We start from the raw sequence: 23,476 nt of genomic DNA, 5'->3' as shown, positions 1-23,476 counted from the left end.
ATGGGAAAAAAAATGAACTGAATTACAGCATGTGTTAAAAAAAGCAGAAAAGACAACACAAATCGAGTAAGCATCTACCTGATTTAGTATACCTGATAGTTTAATACATCTTTATTTAAGGAGCCAAATGTTAATCAAGAGTTAGAAAAGATTGCATGACCCACTGGAGATACATTTGACAACTTGCAGCATAGAACCAAAAGGCCAGGTTTTCAGAGTGGAATTTTGTATCTAATCTTCGAGGTCTATTGGTCAATAAATCAAGGAGGTATGCACACACAGAGTTGTGAACATATATCCAGCTCCGTGAATGAATATATGAAACCTTCAGTTATGCCATTCTTGGTCATTGCAGCAATACCCTTTTTTATTCATTTGCTTCTGAGAGATAATTCTGGGAGTGTTTCTTCCCCGAGAACTCCAAGTGCAGATATCCCCAAATACACTGCTTTAATGGCAGGAGAATAAAACACCAATACAGAAAAAGATGTATATTTTAATAAGTCATTAAATAAATTTGCTAGCAAATATAAACTTTTACATAAAAATAAAACCTTTAACTTTTAATAAAATGTGAATGATATTAATCTGAATTAAAATATTTGGAATGCTAGTGTAATAGCTTAATAAAGTGACTCCCAAATGGTTTAGCTAACTTAGAAGGGCATGCACATTCTCTTACACTCTTGAAAAGGGTAAAAATTGAGGTGAAATCTAGCAATTCACAACATCATTTAACAGAAAAGAATATTTGTACTCAGCAGAAACCGCAGAGAATTTATGTCCCTGGACTGCAACTCTGAGCTGAAATTTGTCTTGAGAATGTGATGCTAATGTCCCTGCTCTTGCTGAAAATGTCAGACCTACAAATGCAATCAAGCCCTCAGAAGAATTTTGTCACAATTCTGGTGCGTGCTTCCTCCTGAAAGATGTCAATGCTGTTGAAGAATATAAAGTGCAAAGATTGTTCAAGATTGGAGAACTGGCAAAGTAAAGACAATTTGTTTTGAGTAAAACAGACAATCTTTCTTTTCTGAAAAGTAAAACTACTTCCTATAGCTGAGCATACCATAGCATACAGATTCCTCTGTCTTCAACATTTGAAGCAAAATTAAGAAAGGGAGAACATAGTCAACAAAACTGGAACATGACCTACTTATATAATATTTTTTTTTATATCTGTTTATCTTAGTTTTGTATATTTCAATTTATACAAATATGAGTGATACCTCATGCTTTCATTTTCTATCTCTGCATCCACCTGAGCATCTGGTCAGAATACACAGGACCAAAGTGTGGAGGTACTAACTGTCTGGGCATATTAGACTTGGATGATAGTAAGAAAAAATAAATCAAAATAACCAGAAATCATGTTTAAAACAAGTCGTCTTTCCTTCAGGTGATTTCTAGTTTCAAATGCCTGATAGGAATTGCATGTCTTTTCTCAGAAGGTGGGTGGGGAAGTGCCCTGAAGTTCCTCTTTCTGCTGTGGAGCTTTACAGGAAAGTTGCTGGTACAAAGCCACACGGGCTCTGCCAAAAGCATTTGTGGCTCATGACTAGCTTGCCTCTGATCATGTTTCCAGTGATGGTTATGATTCACAGATTGTAGCCTCTTTCTGTTTTTGTGACCCACGCAGCTCTGCTTTCCTCATTGACTGTCAGGATTTTACAGTGACACAGCACGTAATGAAAGATGCAGCAAAAAGTCATGCAGACAGGCAGAGCATCATATTTACTACCATTCTGGAACAAAAATCGGAGAACACTGGACAGTGGATTTCGGCCACCAGACAAAACCATCGTGTGTTGCTCTGTAGGGTATCTGGGGAGGATTCTTGTTCTGGCAAAACATCTAAGAGCATGGGACCTCAGGCCTTGCTACGCGCAGAGATGGTTCCCAGTCAGCAGTCTGGCTGATGTCCTCAGTTTCAAGCTGGATAGCTTCTAGACTGCTAGACTGACATCTAAAATAGATGAATATGTGATTGATAAAAATGTGAGAAATAGGAGCTGAAAAAAGGTTGATAGTAAATGCCCAGTTATCTTAGGATTTGGAGAAAGAATGAGGTGGGGCTCAGGACCCTTGGCTGTACAAGGAAACAGGACTGACTGTGAGGAATGCATTTCCCCCTTGCTGTGAGAAAGAGTAGACTGTGATGTCAGCTTGAGGATCCTTTCAGTGCAGAATAAAGCCTGGACTGCTGAGACCTAGTTCTGGATCAAAATAAAGAAATGCAATGCAAAGACTGAATTCTGGTCCTAGTGCAAGATGATCCTTCCAGTCTGATGTTGGGCAGCCTGTGGTGGAGCAATCCTTGAGCTCCGTGGTGACAGAGATAGTTGCTTTTACTGGACAGAAGTGTTACCTCATCCCTGCCTCAGCTCCACTCTTCTTATAAATGGTGAGACAAGGAAGGTTTATACAGCCTAATGATTTTGGGAACCAAATCTACTGAAAGAACAGAAAAAAAGGATGAAATTGCAGGAAAAGGTGGTAAGCTGGTGCCATGGCAGTCTCACAGAGCACAAAGAGGGAGAAGGGGATCCCAGGACAAGACAGGAGGAAAATGTTTTGCCTTGCTTCTGGGTGGACTAAGTTGTTGCAGGAAATAAATTGTCCAAGGAAGTTAGCTGAAATCCAGCATGAAACCTAACTTTCTGTCAGCAGCTTGAATGCAGGTAAAGGGATAATTATAAGGAGCAAAGTCTGCGACTTGAGGGACAGTTGAGCTGAATGAGAAGTAATAACTTACTCTGGTCAGTAGATGAGGTATTTCTATTCTTCTTCAATATCATAAAACCCAGAAGAATTGTGATCAGTACAATCACAGCTATAAGTGGGCCAAAGAAGTTTATCTTCATTTGCTTAATTTCTTCCCCCTGTATCTCTGATTAAGAAAACAGAGGAGATACACACAGCAAAGATTTAATTTGGTGACAATTAGCCTGAACAACCTATCCCAAAGTTATGTGAATTAGAACTTTAGGGAAAGGCCCTCAGCATCCTATGCTTTTACATTGCTTTAATAGTGTCAATAAATCACTATCCACATCGTTTCATTTCCAGTAACTAGTGAAACTGCCAGGTCTTACTGGCCACTTCAAAAACGGTAAGGCAAAGTACTCTTTCTGAAATTTGGGTAACGTGAGTGATTGGCAACTTAATAGAGGAGCCTATGAGGCAGCTACTGTGCTAATGCTACTCTGTGGTGCTGTGCACAAGAACCTGGGATATGTTACTACTTGGTATCTGTTGGAAATTATGGTCAAAGCCTAATGAAATGCCATAAGGGATGTGAAAGTAGCAGGGAATGCCCAGGAGTTTCCCTCTATTTCTGGTTATTGAGCTTTGGAGGTTTTGGTTGCTAAGCTTAGAAACTGATAGAGCTTCAGTTATTGCCAAACAAAGCTTTTCTTGCCCACCATCACTGCTTATCAGGTGGCTTCTCTCGTAAAGCCAAGGAGGAGAGAACAATTGACTAGGGAAAAGCAGGATGCAACACTATAGCTAATATAGTAAATATAGCCATGTTAACACTCAGGAGCAACACAGAGAGCTGTGCAGACCTCAGAAGGCTTCTGTATTGCATTTTAATATTATTTAAAAATCCTACAATGTAAGGACATCACAGACAGTTTGCCATATCTAGCATTGATGATTTAACCCTTTAGCTAAATTTATATGAAGAAAACTGCACTGTGGAACTTTTTTCAGAATAAGTGGTAAGCTTCTTTTACACCTGCATTAGTAAGGTGCATGCCTGGACTACCCTGTTAGGCTTTCCTGCGATGCTGCCATTCCCTCTTGGCTCCTCCTTCCTGTCAGTTGAAGCACAGTTCTCCATCTTCAACATTGTCTAAAGGAGACGTGCAAGCCCAACAAACTTATGAGCAGAGTGGCAATTGTCTATATTTTGATGTGCTTGTGCCATAGCTTACAAACAAAAATATGTCAAAGGATGTTTTCCTGTTCCAGGAGTTAAATAAAATGTTGCTTTATCTTAAAGAAAGGATCAGTCGTGTGGAACCCTGAGATAATCCAGCAGTAAAGTCTTACTGGACTTTACTGAAGCAGATCCCCAGCTTCTTCTTGCAAGGGGTGTCTGAAAAAAGAACATCATCTCAGAGAAAAAAAAATCCCCAAATAGTCATTTTGGTATGTGCACTTCATTGTGCCCAATGTTATGAAAACCACCAGGAACGCTTCTAAGACTAGTCAAAGTTTTATGGTCTTTATACTTAAAGTCAGCACAGTCTATTTGGCAGTTTCTGAGCCTGATCTGGTCTGAGGGACTCCTTTGTTTAGACTTCTGCCTTTCTCTAAGGAATGGTTAAGAACAGCAGCTCAAGCACTTAAACATCAGAAAAAAGCTTTTTTACTGTCAGGGTGGTCAAACAGCTGAGAGAGGTTGTGAAGCCTCTGTCCTGGGAGATATTTAAAACTCAACTGGATAAGGCCCTGGGCTACCTGTTGACTCTACTCTGAGCAGAGTGGCTGAGCTAGATGCCTCTTCTAGCCTCAACAGTTCTCTGATTCTGTGAAGCGGCAACCTCCCTTAACAGCTGTCACCTCTGGAGACTAGTGGCCACCTAATCCAGCCATCCAGGCGGCTCGGTTGCTACTGCAGCAGCACCTAGGGAGAGGATGAACAGGGCTGTGTTCTGGACTGTGCAGCAGTAGCCTTCCTTCTCTGTGCCCTCTCCTTGCTGTAGCTTCCTATATGGAAAGGGGAGGGAATTTGGTGGCCGTGGCTGTTGGTGAACAGGATGGAGAACATACAACCTTTGTAGCCAACTCCTGCTGCTCCTTAGGGTTTATTCGCTGCCTTGACTATGCTGCGATCTGTGATCGGCTCTACTGCAATGTGACCTGCTCCAACCCATGCAAAAATTGGAATGGGCAAATGGAGACTCACCTATGCCTAGTGGCACTGAGACAAGGCTCCCCAGCTGCTCTCCGAGGTGAAGCAAGCAGCTAATATTAGTGAGGGTGTTTGCAGGAACTGTGATACTCAGCTTGCTAGTAACATTGTACAGCTTTGTTACAGCATCCTGTGAGATGTCCGTGTGATGCATAAACCTGCGTGTTTTATTTTCATGTGAAATTAGCCAAGTCATCTGCTTGGGCTTTGGATAACCTCCGCTGGAAGAACAGGAAAGATTCAAGTATTCGTTGGGCTTTAGCTCCCCACTGTGCAGCTGTGCTATCTCAGGTTGACTATAGTTGGCTGAAACAGACCAAAGAGAAAGCATTGTGAGTCAGACATACCACATCTCCTGACGCTTCTTGCCAGGGGTTTAAGATTTTCAGGCAGAAGAAAGCTTAAGCAATTTTCTCAGGAAAACAATGGGAGTCCCAAGAAGGGTTTGTTATGTTTTTGGTACATGTAGATTTGCTGCTCCTTGTCTTCAGGGTGTTTCTGAGTCTGATCAACCAGTCAAGAGACCTCTGTCTCTCCCACCTCCTTTAGATCCATTGACACCTCAGGATAACCAGACCTGGCCTGCTTGCAGGTCAGTGCTTAGGCACAAAATGGGAATGGGACACAGTGCTGCCTGCTCTTGGCCTCCTGGTTAGGTAAGGGGAAAACCACTGACTTCTAAATGTGAAATGCAGAGAAAGAAATCGTCTGAGGGACTTCAGATGGGGTAAATTGGAGGTCCACTGTGTCATAGGTAGAAATATCCTTGGTATCAGTATCATGAGTAGTCATTTTGCAGCATCTAAAGTAGTTCACTCAGCTTCCTAGCAGGCCTCCTTTTGCTTGGTTTTTTTTTACGTGGAGGTGAGCACGACACAAGGTTTTTACTTTATGTTATTAGATACTCATCCTGCTCAATGAAAAACATAGCTGTTGCTTTAAAAAAGTCAAGTTTCCCAGGCAAGAAATAGTTACTGAAACAGGATTGAAAAGATTTTTTTAAACATAAAATATGAATGATAAAGGGAAGCTTTTAGTGAACACTGTCTTTTAAATCATCTCCCAAATATTTTCAATCAGGATTTGTTTGGTTCAGGGGTCGTAGTAGAAATAGTAGACTATAATGGAAAAGGAGGAGAGAACGCAGACATAATATTGACTGCATGTTGGTATACAGCAGGTTAAAAAAAAAAAAAACAAAACCACCACACCACAACAAATACCAAGGAACAGACTCAAGACTTCATTGAAAATACTTCATTATTTTAGTGCCAATAGGATTAAAGACAATATGGAGAAATATTGGAGAAGGGAAAAAGGATTCCTAGAAACATATGAGCCTAAGAGGGTCTGACTCTTCTGTACACGTGCTCAGTGTGCTGGATCCAGGCTCTAATCCTTGCCCTAGTGAATTCTTAATATGGCTGGATGAAGAAATGTGATGTTGCTTTTATTTGCTCTATCCCAACACACAGCGGGTAGGATTTAGCTTAGTCACTGAAATCCCCAAGAGATTCCATGGCTGTGAATTCAAAATGGAAAAAGCCCCACCCTTTTTAGACCCCAAAATTTAGTTATGTTGTCCCTCAGGAGAGCTCAAGCTTCCTCTTTCTCCTCAGGGTCTAACTTGCTTAGCTGACTGCTCACTCCAGCTCCTAGTCTGCAGCATGCGTTCTCTCCTTGGCATTTTACAGGGAGGCAGGAACGTAAATCCATGGCTGTGAAACTTGCCACATTGTCCAAGTGATAGAAGAGTTTCCACCTTATTGACAGGAAACAAGTGGAAACAGTGGAATATACCCTGAACAAAGCACTTCTGTTTTATGGCTTCTGGAACCTCGATTTACTGAAAAGTGAAGCTGGTTGCATGCAGGGTGTGGGCTATGTGTGTGTGAGCTTTGGATTGTTAACATAAAAGCATGTTTCAGGAAGTCTCCTGTATTTAAAGATGATGTGTCTTCCAAAAAGGCAATGGGCTTAGATTTGAATAACTCAAGAGACAGCAGATCCGTCAGGCCCTTAATATTTGTCTCAATGGCTTAATCACTCTGCCTGGTTTTATTCCGTTTTGTAAAGTGTCAACATGCCTTACTTCTCACTTGCCTCCAGCCACTGACTGTTTTTATATCTTCGCTGAATAAATTAGCCTTTTTTTCGTTTGATATCCAGTATTTTATGTGTATTTCAGAATCTCACACTCTGAAAACAAGACTCTTCTCAGTCTTCTGTGTTATAAGGTAATCAGGTTGATCTTTTAATGTCTCCAGTTGGACCGTATTTTTCCAGCCTTCAGAAAACTCTAGTAGAGCTTTTCTTCATGCTTTTAATTTTTTAAACATCCCCTTTAAAATGAGGACACAAACTGTTAAGTCTCTATCCTGCCATCAATTTCACTCCCAACACTTGGAACAGCGTGTATTTTGAACTAGCTTCCCTAGTCTCACCTGCTTCTGGAGACATGCTGTAGCAGCAGAACTTGCAGTTAAGCTGCTTGTCACCACGGTCCCTGCCTTGCCTGCTTTAAGACCAAAGCTTCCCAGTGTGAAGCCCACCGTTCCTTCTGGAGAAGGTTCTGTGTTCGTTGTTCTTATACAAATCATCCTGGCTGTACACAGTAGTATATCTGGCTATATATTGTGCTAATGTAATTCACATAAATAACAGGTGTAAACTGTATTAGAAGGTACTTCAGTATTTCTGGATGGGCTTGGTCACCGAGTGGTTAGATAGCTTTGTGTGACTGCCCCGTCATTCTTGTACAGGCTGCAGTCCTTCCTATGGCCATTCCAAGTGTGACGTGCCATGCTACAGAGACCCCTCCATAATTAAGAAACAGTAGGTGAGTACAGGTACTTTCAACATTTCTGTTTTTCTTCTAATTATTTTTAAGGATTTTTTAAAAGTATGATTTTATATTGCTCTTTGAGAGCTTATTGAACAGAGAGTCATTTGGAAGGAGCACAGCAGCAGAACATAGTTTAAAACAGTCTTCCTAAATTAAACCTTAAAAGGTCTAGTAGAGTTTTAGTGCCAATGAATGAGACTTCTGTAACATGTTGCTCAGATGTTGGCTAAGCTGATCACTTATTTAACTGCTTGAATTAACTGAACGGCTGATGCTAAGCATCAATTAAATTGGAGGCCTTGATACTGAGTGCACATTATGAGTTTCTGAGTTCTAAAACTTTGCTGAAAATACTTGTCAAGTAGATTCTGGGAGAATGAAAATTGACAATCTAGGTTTTCTGTCTGTGGATTTGAGGGAATGCTTGCTGGTAGCACAAAACTCAATAGGCTGAGATGTTTTGGCACTCCGTTTTCGGCTGCCGTTACACATGGCCTGTCTCTCTTGAAGCACTGTGGTAACTGAAAACACCAGTGGAAGTTATTAGCTGTTGTGATTAATGACTAGCACTATCATAGTGGAAGAGAGAACACAGGCATATGGACAAAGGTTGCTAACAGGACAGTTTAAAATAGAAAATCATTACGAAAATATATTAGGAATTACTGAAAATATTAGAAAATCTTAGGAAAAGATTGCTTCCTCACTGCCATTCCCCTGTTAAAAGATTTCCTGCCTTTTCCACTGATAAACATGCAAGAAATCAGGCTGAATCTCATCAACGTGTGCATTTTTTCTTCAGAGATATTTTCAGTCTCTCTTTAACTGAACATATGAATTTCTACTCCTCCACATGTAAGCTGCTCTTTTCTTTATTTTCCCTGTGATTTATATGATCATAAAATAGCTGGGTGTTTGCAGAAATCTGGTTATGTTTCAATTGTAATTTACCACCAATGATGATAACTACTGCTACTTTTAATAGAAGGTAGTGTATCAGATGCAAATAAAGAAGTGTGTTTTTCAGAGTCCTAAAAGCCACAAAACGTGCAGGAGTCAAGAGGAAGAAGGCAGAATAGTTTTCACTATAAAGTATGACAGGCTGGGAATCAGGAATAATACAATATTGAGCAAATTATTGCCTCATTTTCTACTTCTGATTGCTTCCACCTGAGCACTTTTCATCCAGAGCTGAGGATTTTCTATTGAGGATGCTCTTATCCATCTTTCGAAATTCTGCCCCAGTGCAGGTGCATCTTCAGTGGCTCGGGGATGGTACCACACATTTCTGGACAGAGCAAAGTGACAGAGAACTCCCCCTCAAAAAACCCAGACCAGACGACAATTAGAAGAGTCACTTACCAATGACGTTCAGTAAGCACTCAGATGTGTGTATGACCCTTGCTGATTCTTTCTCTCTCTGCTGTATAATACACATATACTGTCCCTCGTCCACAATTTCTGCGTTTAACAATTGCAAGGTCCATTTGTCCATGTCCATCTTGGTGCGATTTATATATTTAGGACTAAGGTTATCATGTTTTTCCTGGCCATAGTATACTTCATGCACCACTTCATTGTCTTTTTGCCAAAATATTCTTAAATCCTTTATGTCAGTTTTCTGAGAGTTTGGAAAATAGCAGGATAGATATGCAGTGTGATTGAGAAATGACTTCACCTGATGCACACTGGCAGCAATACCTTGGACAAAGAGAGAAGAAATTAGGATTTCCATCAGCTACAAGAGAACACCAAGTATTTGTGCTCACAGAGACAACACTTAACAACAGTAACTATAAAAACACCAGCATTTAGACACAAATTCTCCCGCTAGGTATGACAGGAGATGCAGTTCTTCAAACTGACTCAGTCTTCTGGAGTTCAGGTCATAAAACTCTTTCTTATTTTTCCTCCCATATTTTACATTCCGAGGAAGGCCTACCACACAGAGATTGTGAGCGTCTGTATTTTAGAAGACTTATCTGCAGGCAAAAGGTCCAAACCATTCTTATATATAACATCCTGACTGTAATGAGATTCTGCCACAAAGGAGATAGCTGCACAATTTATTTTTTAAAAGTTGAAATCATTCTCCTAATAAAATAACACAGCATTGCTGTTTCAAAGAAAATGTGAAGTGCACACTGTGTGGTAAATGTTGGTGTCTAAGGAATATATGACCAGAAGGTCAGAAATAGGTGAACACTTTCAGTCTTGCTGAAGAATTAATCTAAAGTTTAATGACAAATTAAATGTCAGATTTAACTGTTCTGTAATTAATCTAGAGTTTGATGACATATTGAATGTCAGATTTAACTGTTCTGTTGCTGATCTTGTTAACAGAAATAATAAACACAATTATGCCTTTGTGCAAAGAACGGATGAACTGTGTCACACAAGGGATGATTTTTCTCCCGCTTTCATCAGTGTGCGTATCCGTAGGGGTGGCGATGGGCCAGGAGGGCTGTCTCTTCTTGAGATGAGAAATGCAGTCCTCTGTCCCAGAAGAATTAAACACCTTTGCTCCATTCAAAAGAAAAAGGTTTACAGTCTCTCTCCTGGTACAAAATGTTGACTGCTCTTCCAGAGCACCAGACTGCAAAATGATCTCCACGGCTGCCTAAAACTCCAGCTGTCCCATATCAAACTGTCAGCCTTCAGTTTAATACTGTTCTCCTCTGTAATATACAGAGGTGATATACACACACTTTAAAGACAGATTTAAATTGAAAATTTAACAGCAACATAAGTGTAAAGATATAAAGTTGAAGAGAGAAAGTAATTACTATATATTTTAGAGTGTCCCTGCATACAAGTTAAATACATGTCACATAGGCTATATGACCTTGATTGTGCAACAGAAATGATTAATTACTGCTGAGGAGTAAGCTGCTTAGTGGATGAGAGAGAATCGTGTAGCAGGACACAAATAACCAAACTGGTTTTTACAATTAAAAATGCGCCTTTTACCTGGGAGAAGTATCATAGCGTAAAGGAAGAATATGCAGACCTCCATGATGCTGTAAGAACAAAGAATGAAAGAATATGTTAGAGGTTGAAAACACTCCAGGACCTTCTCCAGTACTCCCACAGACACAGTAAAACAAGAAGTTTTAGCAAGAGAGGGACTATTGAGAAAGTTAATCTCACCTTTTCCCATGCACTAGAACTTCTGTGTGCTTCACAGCCTTTAGCAACAAGAGGCATGCCATGACAGATCTCTGGTTTACAGAGAAGGTGATGTGGTGCGAGATTGCTGCAGACAGGGTCTGCCATGGGAGGAACGCAGAGCCCCTGCGGTGCAAAGGACAGGATGAGCACCCAAAACGCCTGGTGTGGAGGAAAGAGGAATGGGGAGCATGCTTGACCTGGCAGGCTGGGGAAGAAGATGGGGGAATTGAAAGTAGAGGGGGAGGAGAAGGTGACACAGAAGGAGGAGGTGGGGGAGATGGCACGATGATGTCAGCTACCAGAAGTGATGAAGTGGTGACCTTCAGTTTTTTAACAGGAACTGTCCGTCGCGACAGTAAGTGCAGCGTCCTTCACAACAGTAAAAGGTAACTGAGATAAATCCTATATGGTTTAAAGAGTCAAGGCTAAATGGCGCATAATTTGTGGTCAAAACCCCCTGTTACCTGTTTAGAAAAAAAGAAAAAAACCCTGTAATTCGTCTCATAAGCACAACACTTCTATGGCTGCTCGTGTTCCTGTGGTGTGAGGGGCTGTGACGCCGGTGCAGAGCCGAGCGTCATTCCCACGCACCCCTGACAGCAGGGCGCCTGCGCCTGGCCGGCTGGTGGTTGTGGTTTGCATCTTGGCAACGCCTTCGTGTTTTTCCTGTGCCTTTTCCATATGTTTGGGAGAAGCCTCCACACCACCCCTGCCAAGGTCCTTCACTCTCCTCCGTTAAAAACCTCCAAGGAATGCTCTTTTGCTGGAGCAGATGTAAAACCTCTTCAGCTCTCACACTATTTAAACCGGGTGAGACTGCTGTCTGCTGTCCTCACTGGTAGTACAGCTCCCTGATGTTTCCCATTTTTTGTCATGTTTTATTTTAAGCTGGTACACTTGGATCTTTACATTTACCCCAGGTTTCTGGGTGCAGGAGTCTCTTCTGTTTAATGCAGAATTCTCCTCGATCTGCTGACATGTTTTTTGAGTGCATGCCGTAACGTACAGAACTGTGAATGACATTTCTTCCAGACCAGATCCATCCTGCCTTTTCTTAGGAAAGGGGAGAAGGAAGCCCAGATGTCTCAGAGGGTTTAGGGAACTTTCTTTGTGATTCTCCTGCTGGAGCCGAGGAGGAGGGAGGGCTTGGGGTGAGCAGCGGCTGCTCTGCCCCAGCCGCCCTGTTACGCGGTGAACTTTTATCAAGGGGTTTTCCTCCCGGGCTGGGCCCCGCTGAATTAAACCACACAAATGATCGCCTAAATAAAATTGCATCTGCCAAGCCACTGAAAACTGCAGAACCTCCTTCTCAGCACTTGTATTTCCCTTCTGCAAATAAGAATTTTTGCTTTCAGTCAGGTAAAAAAAAAAAAAAAAAAAAAAAGGATAGCCCTATTTTTTTGATCCAGTGCAGGTGTCTAAGAGGAGAAATTAAAGCCATTTAGCAACTGGAAACGTAAGTGAAGCAGAGAGAGTGTACGCTATGGCTAGGCGTGTTTTGCAGTGACTGTCTCACAGCAGGAAAGGCCAAAACCGGAACTGAAAATGAGAGGGAAAGACAGAAATAAAGCCCACGCACAAATACCAGATATCACCTCTCGCCTTGCTGTGTGGGTTGGGTTTGGAGCTGGGAGGGCAGAAGTCTCAAAGATCCTACGTGGTGCCCTGGCTGCTGCCTTCCAGGAGAAGGTGTGTGGCGGGGGATGGCTGCACGGGGGAGGGTCCCGCGGGTGGGCAGCGGGGGGGACACCCACGTTCCCTGCAGGGGGAGGCCACTGAGCATGACAAGCTGCTACTCTTAACGTGAGCTGCTTCATGGAGAGTTGCTGAATCATGAACCGGGCGCTAAAACTTCAGTGCTGCGAGCAGCTTCTCTTCCTCTTTTTTACGAGATGCCTTTAACCAGCAGATGCAAATCCTTGGAGCCAGTGTCCCAAAAACCGAGGGGAGGAAGGAGAACTATGCAGTCTCTGTGTTGGCTACTTACACTGTTGCTTTGGTATATTCATTACAAATTCTGTGCTCAGTACTCTTTTAGGTCATAGAAAGTCTGGTTGTGTCCCAGGACTGTTTGGCAGTCGAAGGGGACGAGGTAAGAGGGGGAAGAGAGGTTTTGCATCAGGGTATGGTCCGCTGTTGGCGAATGATACAGACCGAAGTGCCCTCTTCATGGCCAGGCCCGTGCGTGAGCACGCTGCTCCGCTCCACAGCCTTGTGGGGCTGCCTGGGGACGCGTGGGCTTTCTGTTTGCGTGCTGGGTGCATCCAGCGGTGGAAGCGGCACTTTTTCATGATGCCAATAACAACTGATGAGGTGGGAGTGGTTTGAAGACCCAGGGCTTAAAAATTGTCTGACATGCAGAATGCTGTGAGGCCGATCCACAGGGAGGTAACCACTTTCCCTTGCTGAAGGAGGCTAGCACTATGTGGCACGGCTTTTTTTGCCCCTTGAGGCTGTTCCAGGCTTTCCTAGAGATGTCTCCATGACTCACAATTACAAATCATGTGTGGATTGAAATTATGTCAGTAATCACATTCAACCCTTTATTTACTATCTCTGCAGTGCAGTCACTGAAAGGGGAAGGAACTGTAGGAAGGAACATGCACTTTACTGGCTCTTTTCATGACTGCTTTGGTTTGTCCCAAACCAGTCTGAGAAGAGTCAGGAGGCGGTTCCCGCTGGGCTGAGTACGGGTGGATTCCTTCCCTGGAGAACTCTAAGATCGGTGTCTGGGAAAAAGAGGCAACTTCATTCCCTTTACGTTGGAGGGCAATTGCCAGAAAGCCCTGTGTGACTTAAATGTGCAGATTAGCTTATGCTTTCTGTCTCTTGTTCCTCCCACTCTAGCGTGTGAATCCAGCATATGAAAACCCAATACACACAGTGAAGCCTGAAGGTCTTGCAGTAAACAAGAGCTTTGTGTCTGGTATGCTTGCCTGGGCTTTCATCTGCTCTCCTGTACCGTTTGCATTTCTGGATGTAGTCATCGTTTGAAAGGCACTGTCAAATCTTTGCTCTTTGACTCTTAAATGCCATCACTGCCTTTCAGTTCCTTTCAAAATATTCCTTTCTTACATGTTCTTACATGTAATTAGCTTTAAGGGTAATTAGATGCAAGAGGTACACTAATCACATTACATCAGGTACATATCTTCTATGGGAAGGCTCTCCTTCCCCAAGTTTCACAATGAATTCAGAACAAAACTGGCCACTGAACTAGTAACCTTTTTTGACTTTTCTAGTGTGGGGATTTTTTCTAAAATTTCCACCCGATGCCATGCTGAGCAGCTCCATGAGCAGCGCTGAGAGCCCCTGGAGACAGGACATCTGTGACTCAGACTTTCCACCACAGACCTAAAAGCTATCCTAGAGACTTCTGCATGAAATTCTGCAAAAAATGCATTTACCAGCCTTCCCCCATGTTGTAAGCACAGATTGATCTGAACAAATGTTAACAAAGGAAATTGCAACTTAAGAAAATTCCTTTAAGGTGGTGAAGTCAGAGAATTCTAGGATGCCCTACACACAAATACTAAGCCACACGATCACATATATATCCAACAAGGGACACATTAAAAACATACCATTACCCAGGCAACCTGTGTTTCCTACGTGCTTCTCCAGTTAGAAAGTGGCACCATTCTAATCAGTTGCTAAACGTTTTCCATTGCTCATTCTTTTAGAACAATCTTTAAGTTACATTTAAAAATTCTGGGCTTGATGTTTGATGATGTTGTTATTACATGAAAAAAAGCCCTCCATCTCCCTAATTTTTGATTTCTGAATGCATTTTATATTCCTTCCCACTATCTTTCAGTAACATCTTTTTATTACATCTAAGACCTCCAGGGGAACTATGACTTTCTTTATGATTCTGGGATCACTTTGCTCTAACATCCAGAAACTGCCCTTTAATAACAACCAAACACCACCAATTATTTAAATAATACCTTTGGTCCAAAGGTCATGGAGCATTCCGCTGCCTCTGCAAGCAGAATTCCTCATCCACAACTGAAGGGCAGGTATCCCTGGCAGAGAGCACAGTGAGTGCCCCACGGCACACAGCCCCGCAGCACAAACCATCGGGCACGGGCTTGAGCTCCATGGTGGTGAAACCGCGGGGGAAGTTTGGAGGGGAGGAACGTCATCAGCCAGGGTGAGACCTTCACTGGGATCAGCTGTGGTGTGTGTCCTGCGGTCCATTGAAAGCCTCGGGCAGGTTGCCGTATTTTTTACATGCTGTAAGCTACACCTGGCCACAGAACTGGCAAGTTGGCTGAGCCACCTCTGCATCACAGGTACCAGCCGCCTCAGGTGGCCTCTGTCCTCCCGCCCGGCCCTCGCACCCCAAGGTTATTAGCCAAGCAGACTCATCAGCTGGGAAGCAGCAATTACCGATCCACTTCTCACCAGATCACGCTAACCTGTTTGTGCAACGAAACAGAGGAGGAGCGCGCCCCTGCTCCCACATGGGTGACAGTTTAGAGATGCCAGCTCCGTAACAGACCCGTCAGTCGCTGGAGTTCCCTCGAGAGCCGTTGTACAGAAGAGGGAATTCAGTGCCCGCTCCCAGGTTGTTTCTCTTCTGCACAGGACACTTTGCCTGGAAGTGGCAGCACGGCTGCACACTGCAGACAGGCGTAACCTCAAACGGCAGCTTGCAGGGCACCTCGAGCACAAGATATGTACTGCACACAGGAGGGAGCATCCCTGCTCCATTGCCAACCCCTAACCAAACACACGTGCTGAGGATCAGCAGCCATACCGCACCTTATATGTTTTGTCCTCGGGTACTACATTCTTTATTTTCAATTAAGTGTCTTTCAAAATCAGCTAAGCATGTGACACAAACCTCATGCTGCTTCTTAAGCAGGAGGATCACTCATCAGGAGCTACTTTTTCTTGCAATAAATTAATCTCAATTGTTAAATGAAGATGTGATATTCAGAAGTGCGATTAAACGAGCCAAGCCCTCCTGCTCTCGGTTCCAGTGCAGAAATCGCTCCGGGGACACATACTGGTTTTCTCACAGTGCTTCTCATGGCACATTAACTGATTTACAAAGCTAAAGGAAAAGGTTTTGCCTTTTGGTTTTGGTTCCCTCCCTACAACCACCAGAATTACAGTAGTTGGGTACAAAGGACCCGATTCTCCTATCTACTGGTGGAAAATAAGACCACCATCCTTGTAACACTCATGATTGGAAAATGCCCTGCAGATCCACTTTGGTTCTTTTGCCCAGTTTCCAATTATAAATGTCCTGCTTCAGGAATTCAGGAATAATTGTGCTGATGCCACTATGGGCTCTGGCTCATTCTGCTACAGGCTGGTCAGCTTGCTCCAGAGAGTAAGGGATGTATGTGAAGCTGCTGCAATTAGCAGCTGTGACTCAAATGAAACAGCGAGCAGCTGTGGAGTCACTTTACTAATAGCAATTACATTTTTACAAACCTATGCTCCTACTTGTTTATAGGAGCATTACAAAGGCTTGCCTCTGTAACTGCTCAAATTGTTACCAGATAAATAAAAAAGCGAAACCACTCAACTGAAAGCATTATCACAATCCTAGGGAGTACCTTATTGCTTTCTCCAGGCTTTCTGTCTCACAGGCTGCGAAACACTCCAGTATGGATCTCACCAACAGAAACATTCATTCTTTCTTCTGTCCTCAGTGCCTGCCCTCCACCACATGCAGAAAGCCTAGGTCACAGGGAATCGAACCCTTCCCATCACAAATACGTATGTGCTTCTTTTACAGCAAGCACCCTCTGTCCAAAAGAAGCTTCCTCTTTCTAAGCTGAAATTCCCCTTCTTTCAAAGCCCATCCAATGCTCTCGCAAGCCGCAGCGGTATTCACAGTGCCCCTGCGCTGCAGCGCAGCTCTGGTCTTCAAGAAAACCTTTGCCTGGGTTTTGCCTGAAGGAAATAACCCGTCTTGAATAAGGCTTAGTTTTCCTGGCTGGCAAATTCCATTCACTTTTGTTTGCTTAAACAGGTCTTGTATAATAGAATGGGAAATGTATTTGTTGGCAAGGACCTAAGTTTCTCCAATGCGATCAGACAAAATTGTCTGTCCTTACCCAATACTCTGCCGCAGAAAGTCACCAAGTTAATTTAAGATCTGATGACACAATAAAAATACAGATGAAGGGATTCTTATATAAGAATGTTGATATCAGGACTGATTCCATGACATTTATGGGAAATGGGAGAAAGGTAAGGCCATACCTTTACCGCAGCTGCCGTGCTTGCCATGTTCCAATCAGTTTTTCTATATGACTGAGTGAAGAAGTCATGCTTACGTGTTTGACTATTTGTATGTAAAATTCTTTGATAAATTCATCACTTTATTCTCCTGTACTGTCAGTTTGTTGACACGGAATCTTATTTCTTCTGTAACCACATTTTGATTCTGCCACCTTAGTAAAACCGGCAACTTTATCACCCATTAAGATTTGTTTTAAGGTGGCTGATGAGCATGCAGTGAGCCTCATAAAAGCCCAGCCTAATGACTGTGGTTGTGCTTGCAGCCGTAGATCAGACAGCATTCACACCTGAATCTTTTTTTGTCTGAATCACACTTTATACATGGCTTTCAAAAAGGGGCTGTCTGGGGAGAAAAATTCATCCTGTGTCTGTTGCCTATTAAACTCTGTTAGAAATGAATTCCAAATCAGCTTCTATACAGATGCTTTTCTTTGCCCAGGACAAACTACTCAACAGCTCTGATTAAAAATAGAGGAGTAGGCTGTTATGAGTGAAAAAGGGGAAGTTTTTTCTCCGGTCTGTAGCAATCTGAGAACTGTAATTTGCTTTTAACTCAAGTTTCCTGTGGAAGCTGCCAAAAGAATAATTTCTTCCACTAGATTGATTGAAAACTAATTTGATCTAATTTAAGTGTTTTCCAAACAAGTTCAGCAAAAATCTAAAACCTAGGAGCTTTTACAGGCTTCATTTTTTTTACTTGCTTGCAACTTAGTCTAGTAGTTAACAAGAAAAACAGGAGAGGTGCAGAGGATTTTCAGAGGTGATGGACTATCTTCCCCCCACTCTAGGATGTCACCGAAAGTAATGATGGGTGAGACCTAAATGTACTGGAAGTAACCAAATTGAAAATGCTAAATATTGTTTGTCTTTCTGCTTACAGAGTCTCACCATTTGTACTGAATGCCATACAAATTTATTGAGTTCAGTTTCCATCTGAGTCAAACCGCCAGCCAGGCTGTTGCAGTTTTAGTGCCCTTTGTATGAGCCTGAGTAACTTTTGATGCGGTGGGATTTGGTTCCTTGCTCAGGATGAAAGTTTTGCTATGCATTTATGGGTTGGCTTTGCCTGTACTGTTAGTGATAACGATACTGGGTGCTGATAGCTCAGTTTGCAATGTATTGCCTGTGAGTCACTCTACAAACTTCCTGAGTGTCATCTGAAATAGAAGCCGATGTGGCTAAATCAGAAGAGAACCTAAAAGATTTAGAGCAAGACAGAGATGGTGTGTAGGCAAGGAAAAAGAAACTGTATCAGGCTTTAATTGAAACATGAAATTTAAATAAGAAGACCACGGAGAGACAGAGATTTTGTAGAATAGAATTAGGAGTTAGCAGCAGGTAAGATTTTTAAGAAGACGTTAGCAAGAACACTCTTTTAAGAGTGTTAAGGGGAAAGAAAATACTTGATGGTAGATAATGAAGAAAAGGTAAGCAATTATTCAGAAAGACAGACTGAACTTTAAAGCTCAGGTTTAAGAGTGATTTTTCATCAACTGTTTAGCCACTTTTTTTGTCTGTTGCTAGAAGAAAAACATTGAAATTGAAGAAACAATGTAAGGATGCAAAGTAAGGATTGAAAACAGATCTCCAAGATACCAGGCACAGAAAGAAGAAACGCATTCTTTTTTGAAATGGGTCACACTAAACATTGTGTATATTTCTAATACAGCACCAACCGTACAAGCCAACAGGTGCCTGGTGAGAGGTTTCCTTGCAGCCTAGATTCCAGATCCAGAGAGGTTTCCCCTGGAGATGCATAGCAGCAAGGACAAGATGCTACGGACTGCACAGAGCCTTGCTGAAATTCACAACGGTGCAGCAGGGATGCAGGTGAAAAAGATTTGCCAGTCTGGAGCTGCTTGTGATGCTGCAAGTCACTTAAATTACAATAAGATGATACGCAAGAGATTAACTGAAGTATCCATGGACATACGCCTGCCACCCACAGCACGGGTGCAAACGCCGTGAGCAGCTCAGGCTCATCCCCCCTGTGCAGCAGATGCTCCAAGCTGCCAGGGGGCCAAAGTGCGGGTGGCTGAAAGCTTGAGTGTCCTACACACAGATACTACTTACCAGCTTAGTGTTGTAAGTAGATTTTCCTTACAGTAGGCAGTCATTTTACAGATACTTGCCAGAGTTGAACAAATGGCATGAAATGGTCAAAGGCAAGCAGATCTGGTGTCCTGCATCATGTGCAGCTATGGGGAGATTTTCTCAGAAAGCTGGTACTGATTTCGCTGGGAGGGAGGTAAAGGACATCCTGAAGGAAGGGATCGCAGTGCCCTAGGCGATGGTGTGGCCTGCAAGTGAGTGCTGCCTTCCTTGGGAACCCCAGAAAGCTTCCAGAGGAACCATGTGATTCATTGCCTGAGGCTGAAGTAGCCACCAGGGAGGCAGGTGAGAAATTGCCAGCAGCCCAGATCCTGGGTGATGCTGCCTGTGGCAAAGGGAACAGTCCAGTTTACGGTGAGAGAACCCCTCAGCCCTGTGCAGGATCTCGGTTTTCTGCTAAAGGCATCAGGGATGCCAAGACTCTCTTCATTAGCCCCAGAATATTACATGCTGATGCAGAGATGCTGCTTGACTGATTAAAAAGAAGGATGAACTCCAAACGGAGGTGTGGTACAACAAACTGGGAAGTACCCAGGGTATTGTTGGGAGGCATCTTGAGGCTCTGGAAGTACAATTATGGAATTGTTTCAGCATAGTCAGTCTACAGTTTCTGTACCACTAAGGCCAAACCCTCTGCTAAGTGGTCTGAGGGTACAAAGCAAAAAAGATTGAGAAATGAAACTGTCTTGCTCATACCGCCCCAGCACCCTGTGAGAAATAAGAACAGCCCTGGCACGGAGGTTTCCCCAAATGGGTTGTACAGGACAGATTTTAAAATCTAGGAAAAGTGGTAATACATTCTTAGCCATAAATTGATAAGAATGTTTTGTACGCAGAGAAATATTTTTTATTAGATCCAAATATTGGTGGAAAAAAAACAGAAAGAGCTTGAAAAAGGCCTGAGAGTGTGCTTTCTTTTCCCTGGTGATGAATCGCTCCAATAGCAAACATCATCTCTCTGCAAATCTTCCTTCACTTTGACAATCCTGGCTACAGCAAGGCTACTGTTATAATTAAGCCTTTGCATGCCCACATCCAGAAAACAAGAGATGCCAAATATACGGCTTGCACAGTTCATGGGGAGAATGCAATGGTTCAGCATGGAAATGTTGACAATTAGCATACCGAGGAGGGAGCCAGCACAAACATATCTTCAATCTGACCACTTTCTGCAATGTGGCTTTTCTTAGTCTGTGCCAACAGGTACCTGCTTTCCCACAGGATTCACAGTCTAGAACTTTTCTCTGCTAACAGGTGTAGAGGAATTCTAGAGGCATGAAGGCAGGTTAATTAACATTGACAATATGCAGCTGTGGGCTGGCTTCAGGGGCGGCGGGGTGGCTGATGGGGATGAGGTGCAGCCGTGGCTGGTTCCTGCTAAGGAGTTAAATGGCTCTAAGGGGGGGCGGGAAGAGGAGCAGCCAAGGAAGAGAGAGCTGGAAGAAGCAGAGGGAGGGGAGAGTGTGCCCTGGATGAGGAGAGACAAGAAGAAGGATGCAGCAGAGGCAAGAAGCAGAGGGACTGGCCTGAAGAGTATGAAGAAACAGCAGGAACAGTAGATAAATCTTAGAAACCTTGTGGGGGGTGGTGGCTGTGCCAGGGCGAGGTGTGGGAACCACTTATTGAAGTTAACCTGGGATGGGAGGGTAAAAGCCTTGTTGCGGCTTGATAGTTTGTTTCTGCTGCAACAAATAGGTGCCTTCCTCTCCTCCTTTTTAAAGGAAAGGTGCATTGCTCCGTTGGAAGAGTCCAAGCAAATCCCCTTTCTCTTTTTTAGGAGCTAGGCCACTCACTCGGCATGCAGGAGGCCCATGTTCATGGTCACCGTGAGAAGTTTCTACGTTACTTTTATGCACTGCTACTCTGTGTACCAGGCTAAAGGCAGTCCTGGAGTAGGACCAAATAATTTCTGAGCCAGTTCTGCTTTGCCCAGAAGTATTACAAAGCCTCTGGGTCAGAGAAGGAGCAGAATGGCATTCATTTTCTGGTGCTCCACGTGGGACGTGGGAGCTGTGGATTCATATTGTAGCTCCCAGGACTGTTTCAAGAATTTTGCATTAAATATTATGCCCAATATGTTGGTGGTGGCTTGGGGTTGAGGAAAAGAAGACCAGGAATGACCTCTTCTGTGAGACTGCTTTCATCATACAGCTAAAGCAGTGTTCCCTCTTCCTACTTCACAGATTCAGGGGTGGTTGAGAAATCCCTCTGCCAAGGAATGTCTACAGTGCTGTTTAGGAACCTGAGAGAAGGAAGTGTGAAGATATCTCTCAGGCAGGACTGGGAACTGGCATGTACCCTCTCCATCTACTCATCAGGGCTCTAACCACTAAGAAGCTGTGAAAATAGTCCCAATCTAATAGGCAGAGACAGACATAGTCCTTCTAACTGTATTTCAAAAGGAATAAGGGCCTGCAATCCAATTTTGTGCTGAGACTGATTTAATAAATATATTCTGAGACAACTACTATGTCAAGTCCATCAAACGAGACAGAGGAAAGGCTTTCTGCTGGGGCTGAATCAGTAAACCCTAAGAATATCAGGTTTTGTCACCTGAATCCCTGGAGACCTATAGAACTTAGGTTAAGTAATGGCTGTAAAGGGGCTTTCATGTTTGTCAGTCTGCGTTCGGATGCTGTAAATCCAGCCCAGGGACCGCCCTTGGTACCGAGACCTCGGTGGATTTGCCCCAACTGGACGGACCTCCCCCCCCTGCCCTGCTCACGGCTGGGGCAGCTCCGGCATTGCCCACGGTTAGGTTGTTGGTCGCTGGGGATTGCCGGTGCCTGCTGGAAACAGCATCCTGCATCATCTCATAGTGTGGCCAAAATGCCTGGAGATTAAGGCCAATCTCATAGGGGATGCCCACGGCGGTTCCTGGGAGCAATGCCCAGCAGTGCCTGGGAGAACGCTCTAGCCCTCAGGGAAGAGGCAGATTTAAAATTCTGCTGGTCCCAGGGCCTATTTCGGTGAGAGTTGTCTAGGAATAAGAACCCCATCAGAGTGCTGAGGCACACCCTAATTAGCTCTGATTCAGAGAAAGAAGCAGTTGCCATTATGGGGCAGGGGAACTACATTTAAACTTCAGTCCTTCAGGTGCTTTAATTAGCTGTGTCCTACAGGAAGTTCCGGTTAAACTGGGAGCAGGATTTATTTAATATACAATGCCCAAGCCTTGTGAGACAAAGATTAAAGTATCCAGTATGCTTGGAGAGGATTTCTTTCTCATGGCTTCTGGTTTAGCAACATGCCTAAACAAAACGTGTTTCTTTGATGTAGAAGTGATGGTAACGTAAAGGGAATTAAATACATAAAATTTAAATTCAGGCAATGAGCTTACAAACATATAACACTGTATATATGCTGGTTCACTGAAGTGATCCTGCCCATGCACCCTATAGACTCACTCACTTTTTTTTCTATATTATGCTAACTGGAAGAATGATGACATTTAAGACCAGGGCAGAGAGCGCAGCCTTTTCAGCTCAAGCCCTCCCAGAGCACAAAAGACTCTGGCAGTCCTAATAAAAAAATAAAAACTAAAACTGGCTGAAAATGGAAGAACGTGACTGTAATCTGTTCTGGAGTGCAAGTCCACTGTATGGAAAAGTTATCAAAAGAGAATTGGCATGTGTAACAGGAGATTTTGCTCTTAAATGGTTTGCTTTTTTAATGTAACTTAAAATAAATATTGCTGAAAAATAGGGGAAAATCACTTAAGAGGTTAAGCTGACAGTTTATAATCACTTTTCTGTGTGGTTTTGTTTTCTTTAAAGTATTGAGAATATCTAGTTTTTCTTTGAAGCCATCACTTGGAGGCAGCAGCGAAATAAGCCCCTTTGAACAAAGCTGGGGTATTTAAACCTCTCTTTCCACCCTCTCCTATGCTATGCTCTGCTAATGCTGGTTTTCTTTGCCTGACTAAATTTCTTACTAATGGAACTGCAGACAATTCTTTTGCCAGGGGTGACCTTCCTCTAGCTAGGGCGAACAAAATTACTTCACTTCCCTGACCCTTTGAAGCTAATAGGACTAAGAATAATTGAAGAATCATCGAGTGCGTACAAAGTATTGACATGTGCACTGGGGGCATCAATGAAGTCAGAGAAAATATTGGTGAATCAGGTCATCGATGAGACTAAACAGCCGGAGGGAAT

General features: G+C 43.1%; 1 protein-coding gene across 5 annotated transcripts; it reads right to left on the bottom strand.

Annotated features, from left to right (window-relative positions):
* Positions 1 to 476: 476 nt before the first annotated feature.
* On the bottom strand, positions 477 to 18,849 carry CD86 (CD86 molecule). Of its 5 annotated transcripts, none has more exons than XM_005235823.3 (6): positions 16,517 to 18,845; positions 10,740 to 10,789; positions 9,132 to 9,470; positions 4,919 to 5,230; positions 2,756 to 2,890; positions 477 to 1,966 (listed from the first exon to the last, which is right to left on the bottom strand). In XM_005235823.3, the coding sequence occupies exons 1-6, from the start codon at positions 16,588 to 16,590 to the stop codon at positions 1,947 to 1,949; spliced, it is 930 nt and encodes a 309-aa protein (XP_005235880.2). In that variant the 5' UTR covers positions 16,591 to 18,845; the 3' UTR covers positions 477 to 1,946. The 5 variants fall into 5 exon arrangements, with proteins under 5 accessions (XP_005235880.2, XP_027640149.1, XP_027640147.1 ...); XM_027784348.2 differs by lacking the exon at positions 16,517 to 18,845 and adding an exon at positions 10,920 to 11,144; XM_027784346.2 differs by having other exon boundaries at positions 477 to 2,890; positions 16,517 to 18,849.
* Between the last annotated feature and the right edge of the window lie 4,627 nt (positions 18,850 to 23,476).

The sequence above is a fragment of the Falco peregrinus genome, chromosome 6 (assembly GCF_023634155.1).
Source record: "Falco peregrinus isolate bFalPer1 chromosome 6, bFalPer1.pri, whole genome shotgun sequence".
Classification (NCBI taxonomy): Eukaryota; Metazoa; Chordata; class Aves; order Falconiformes; family Falconidae; genus Falco; species Falco peregrinus.
Note: the sequence above shows the minus strand (reverse complement) of the source record. Positions and strands in the feature narration are given on the sequence as shown.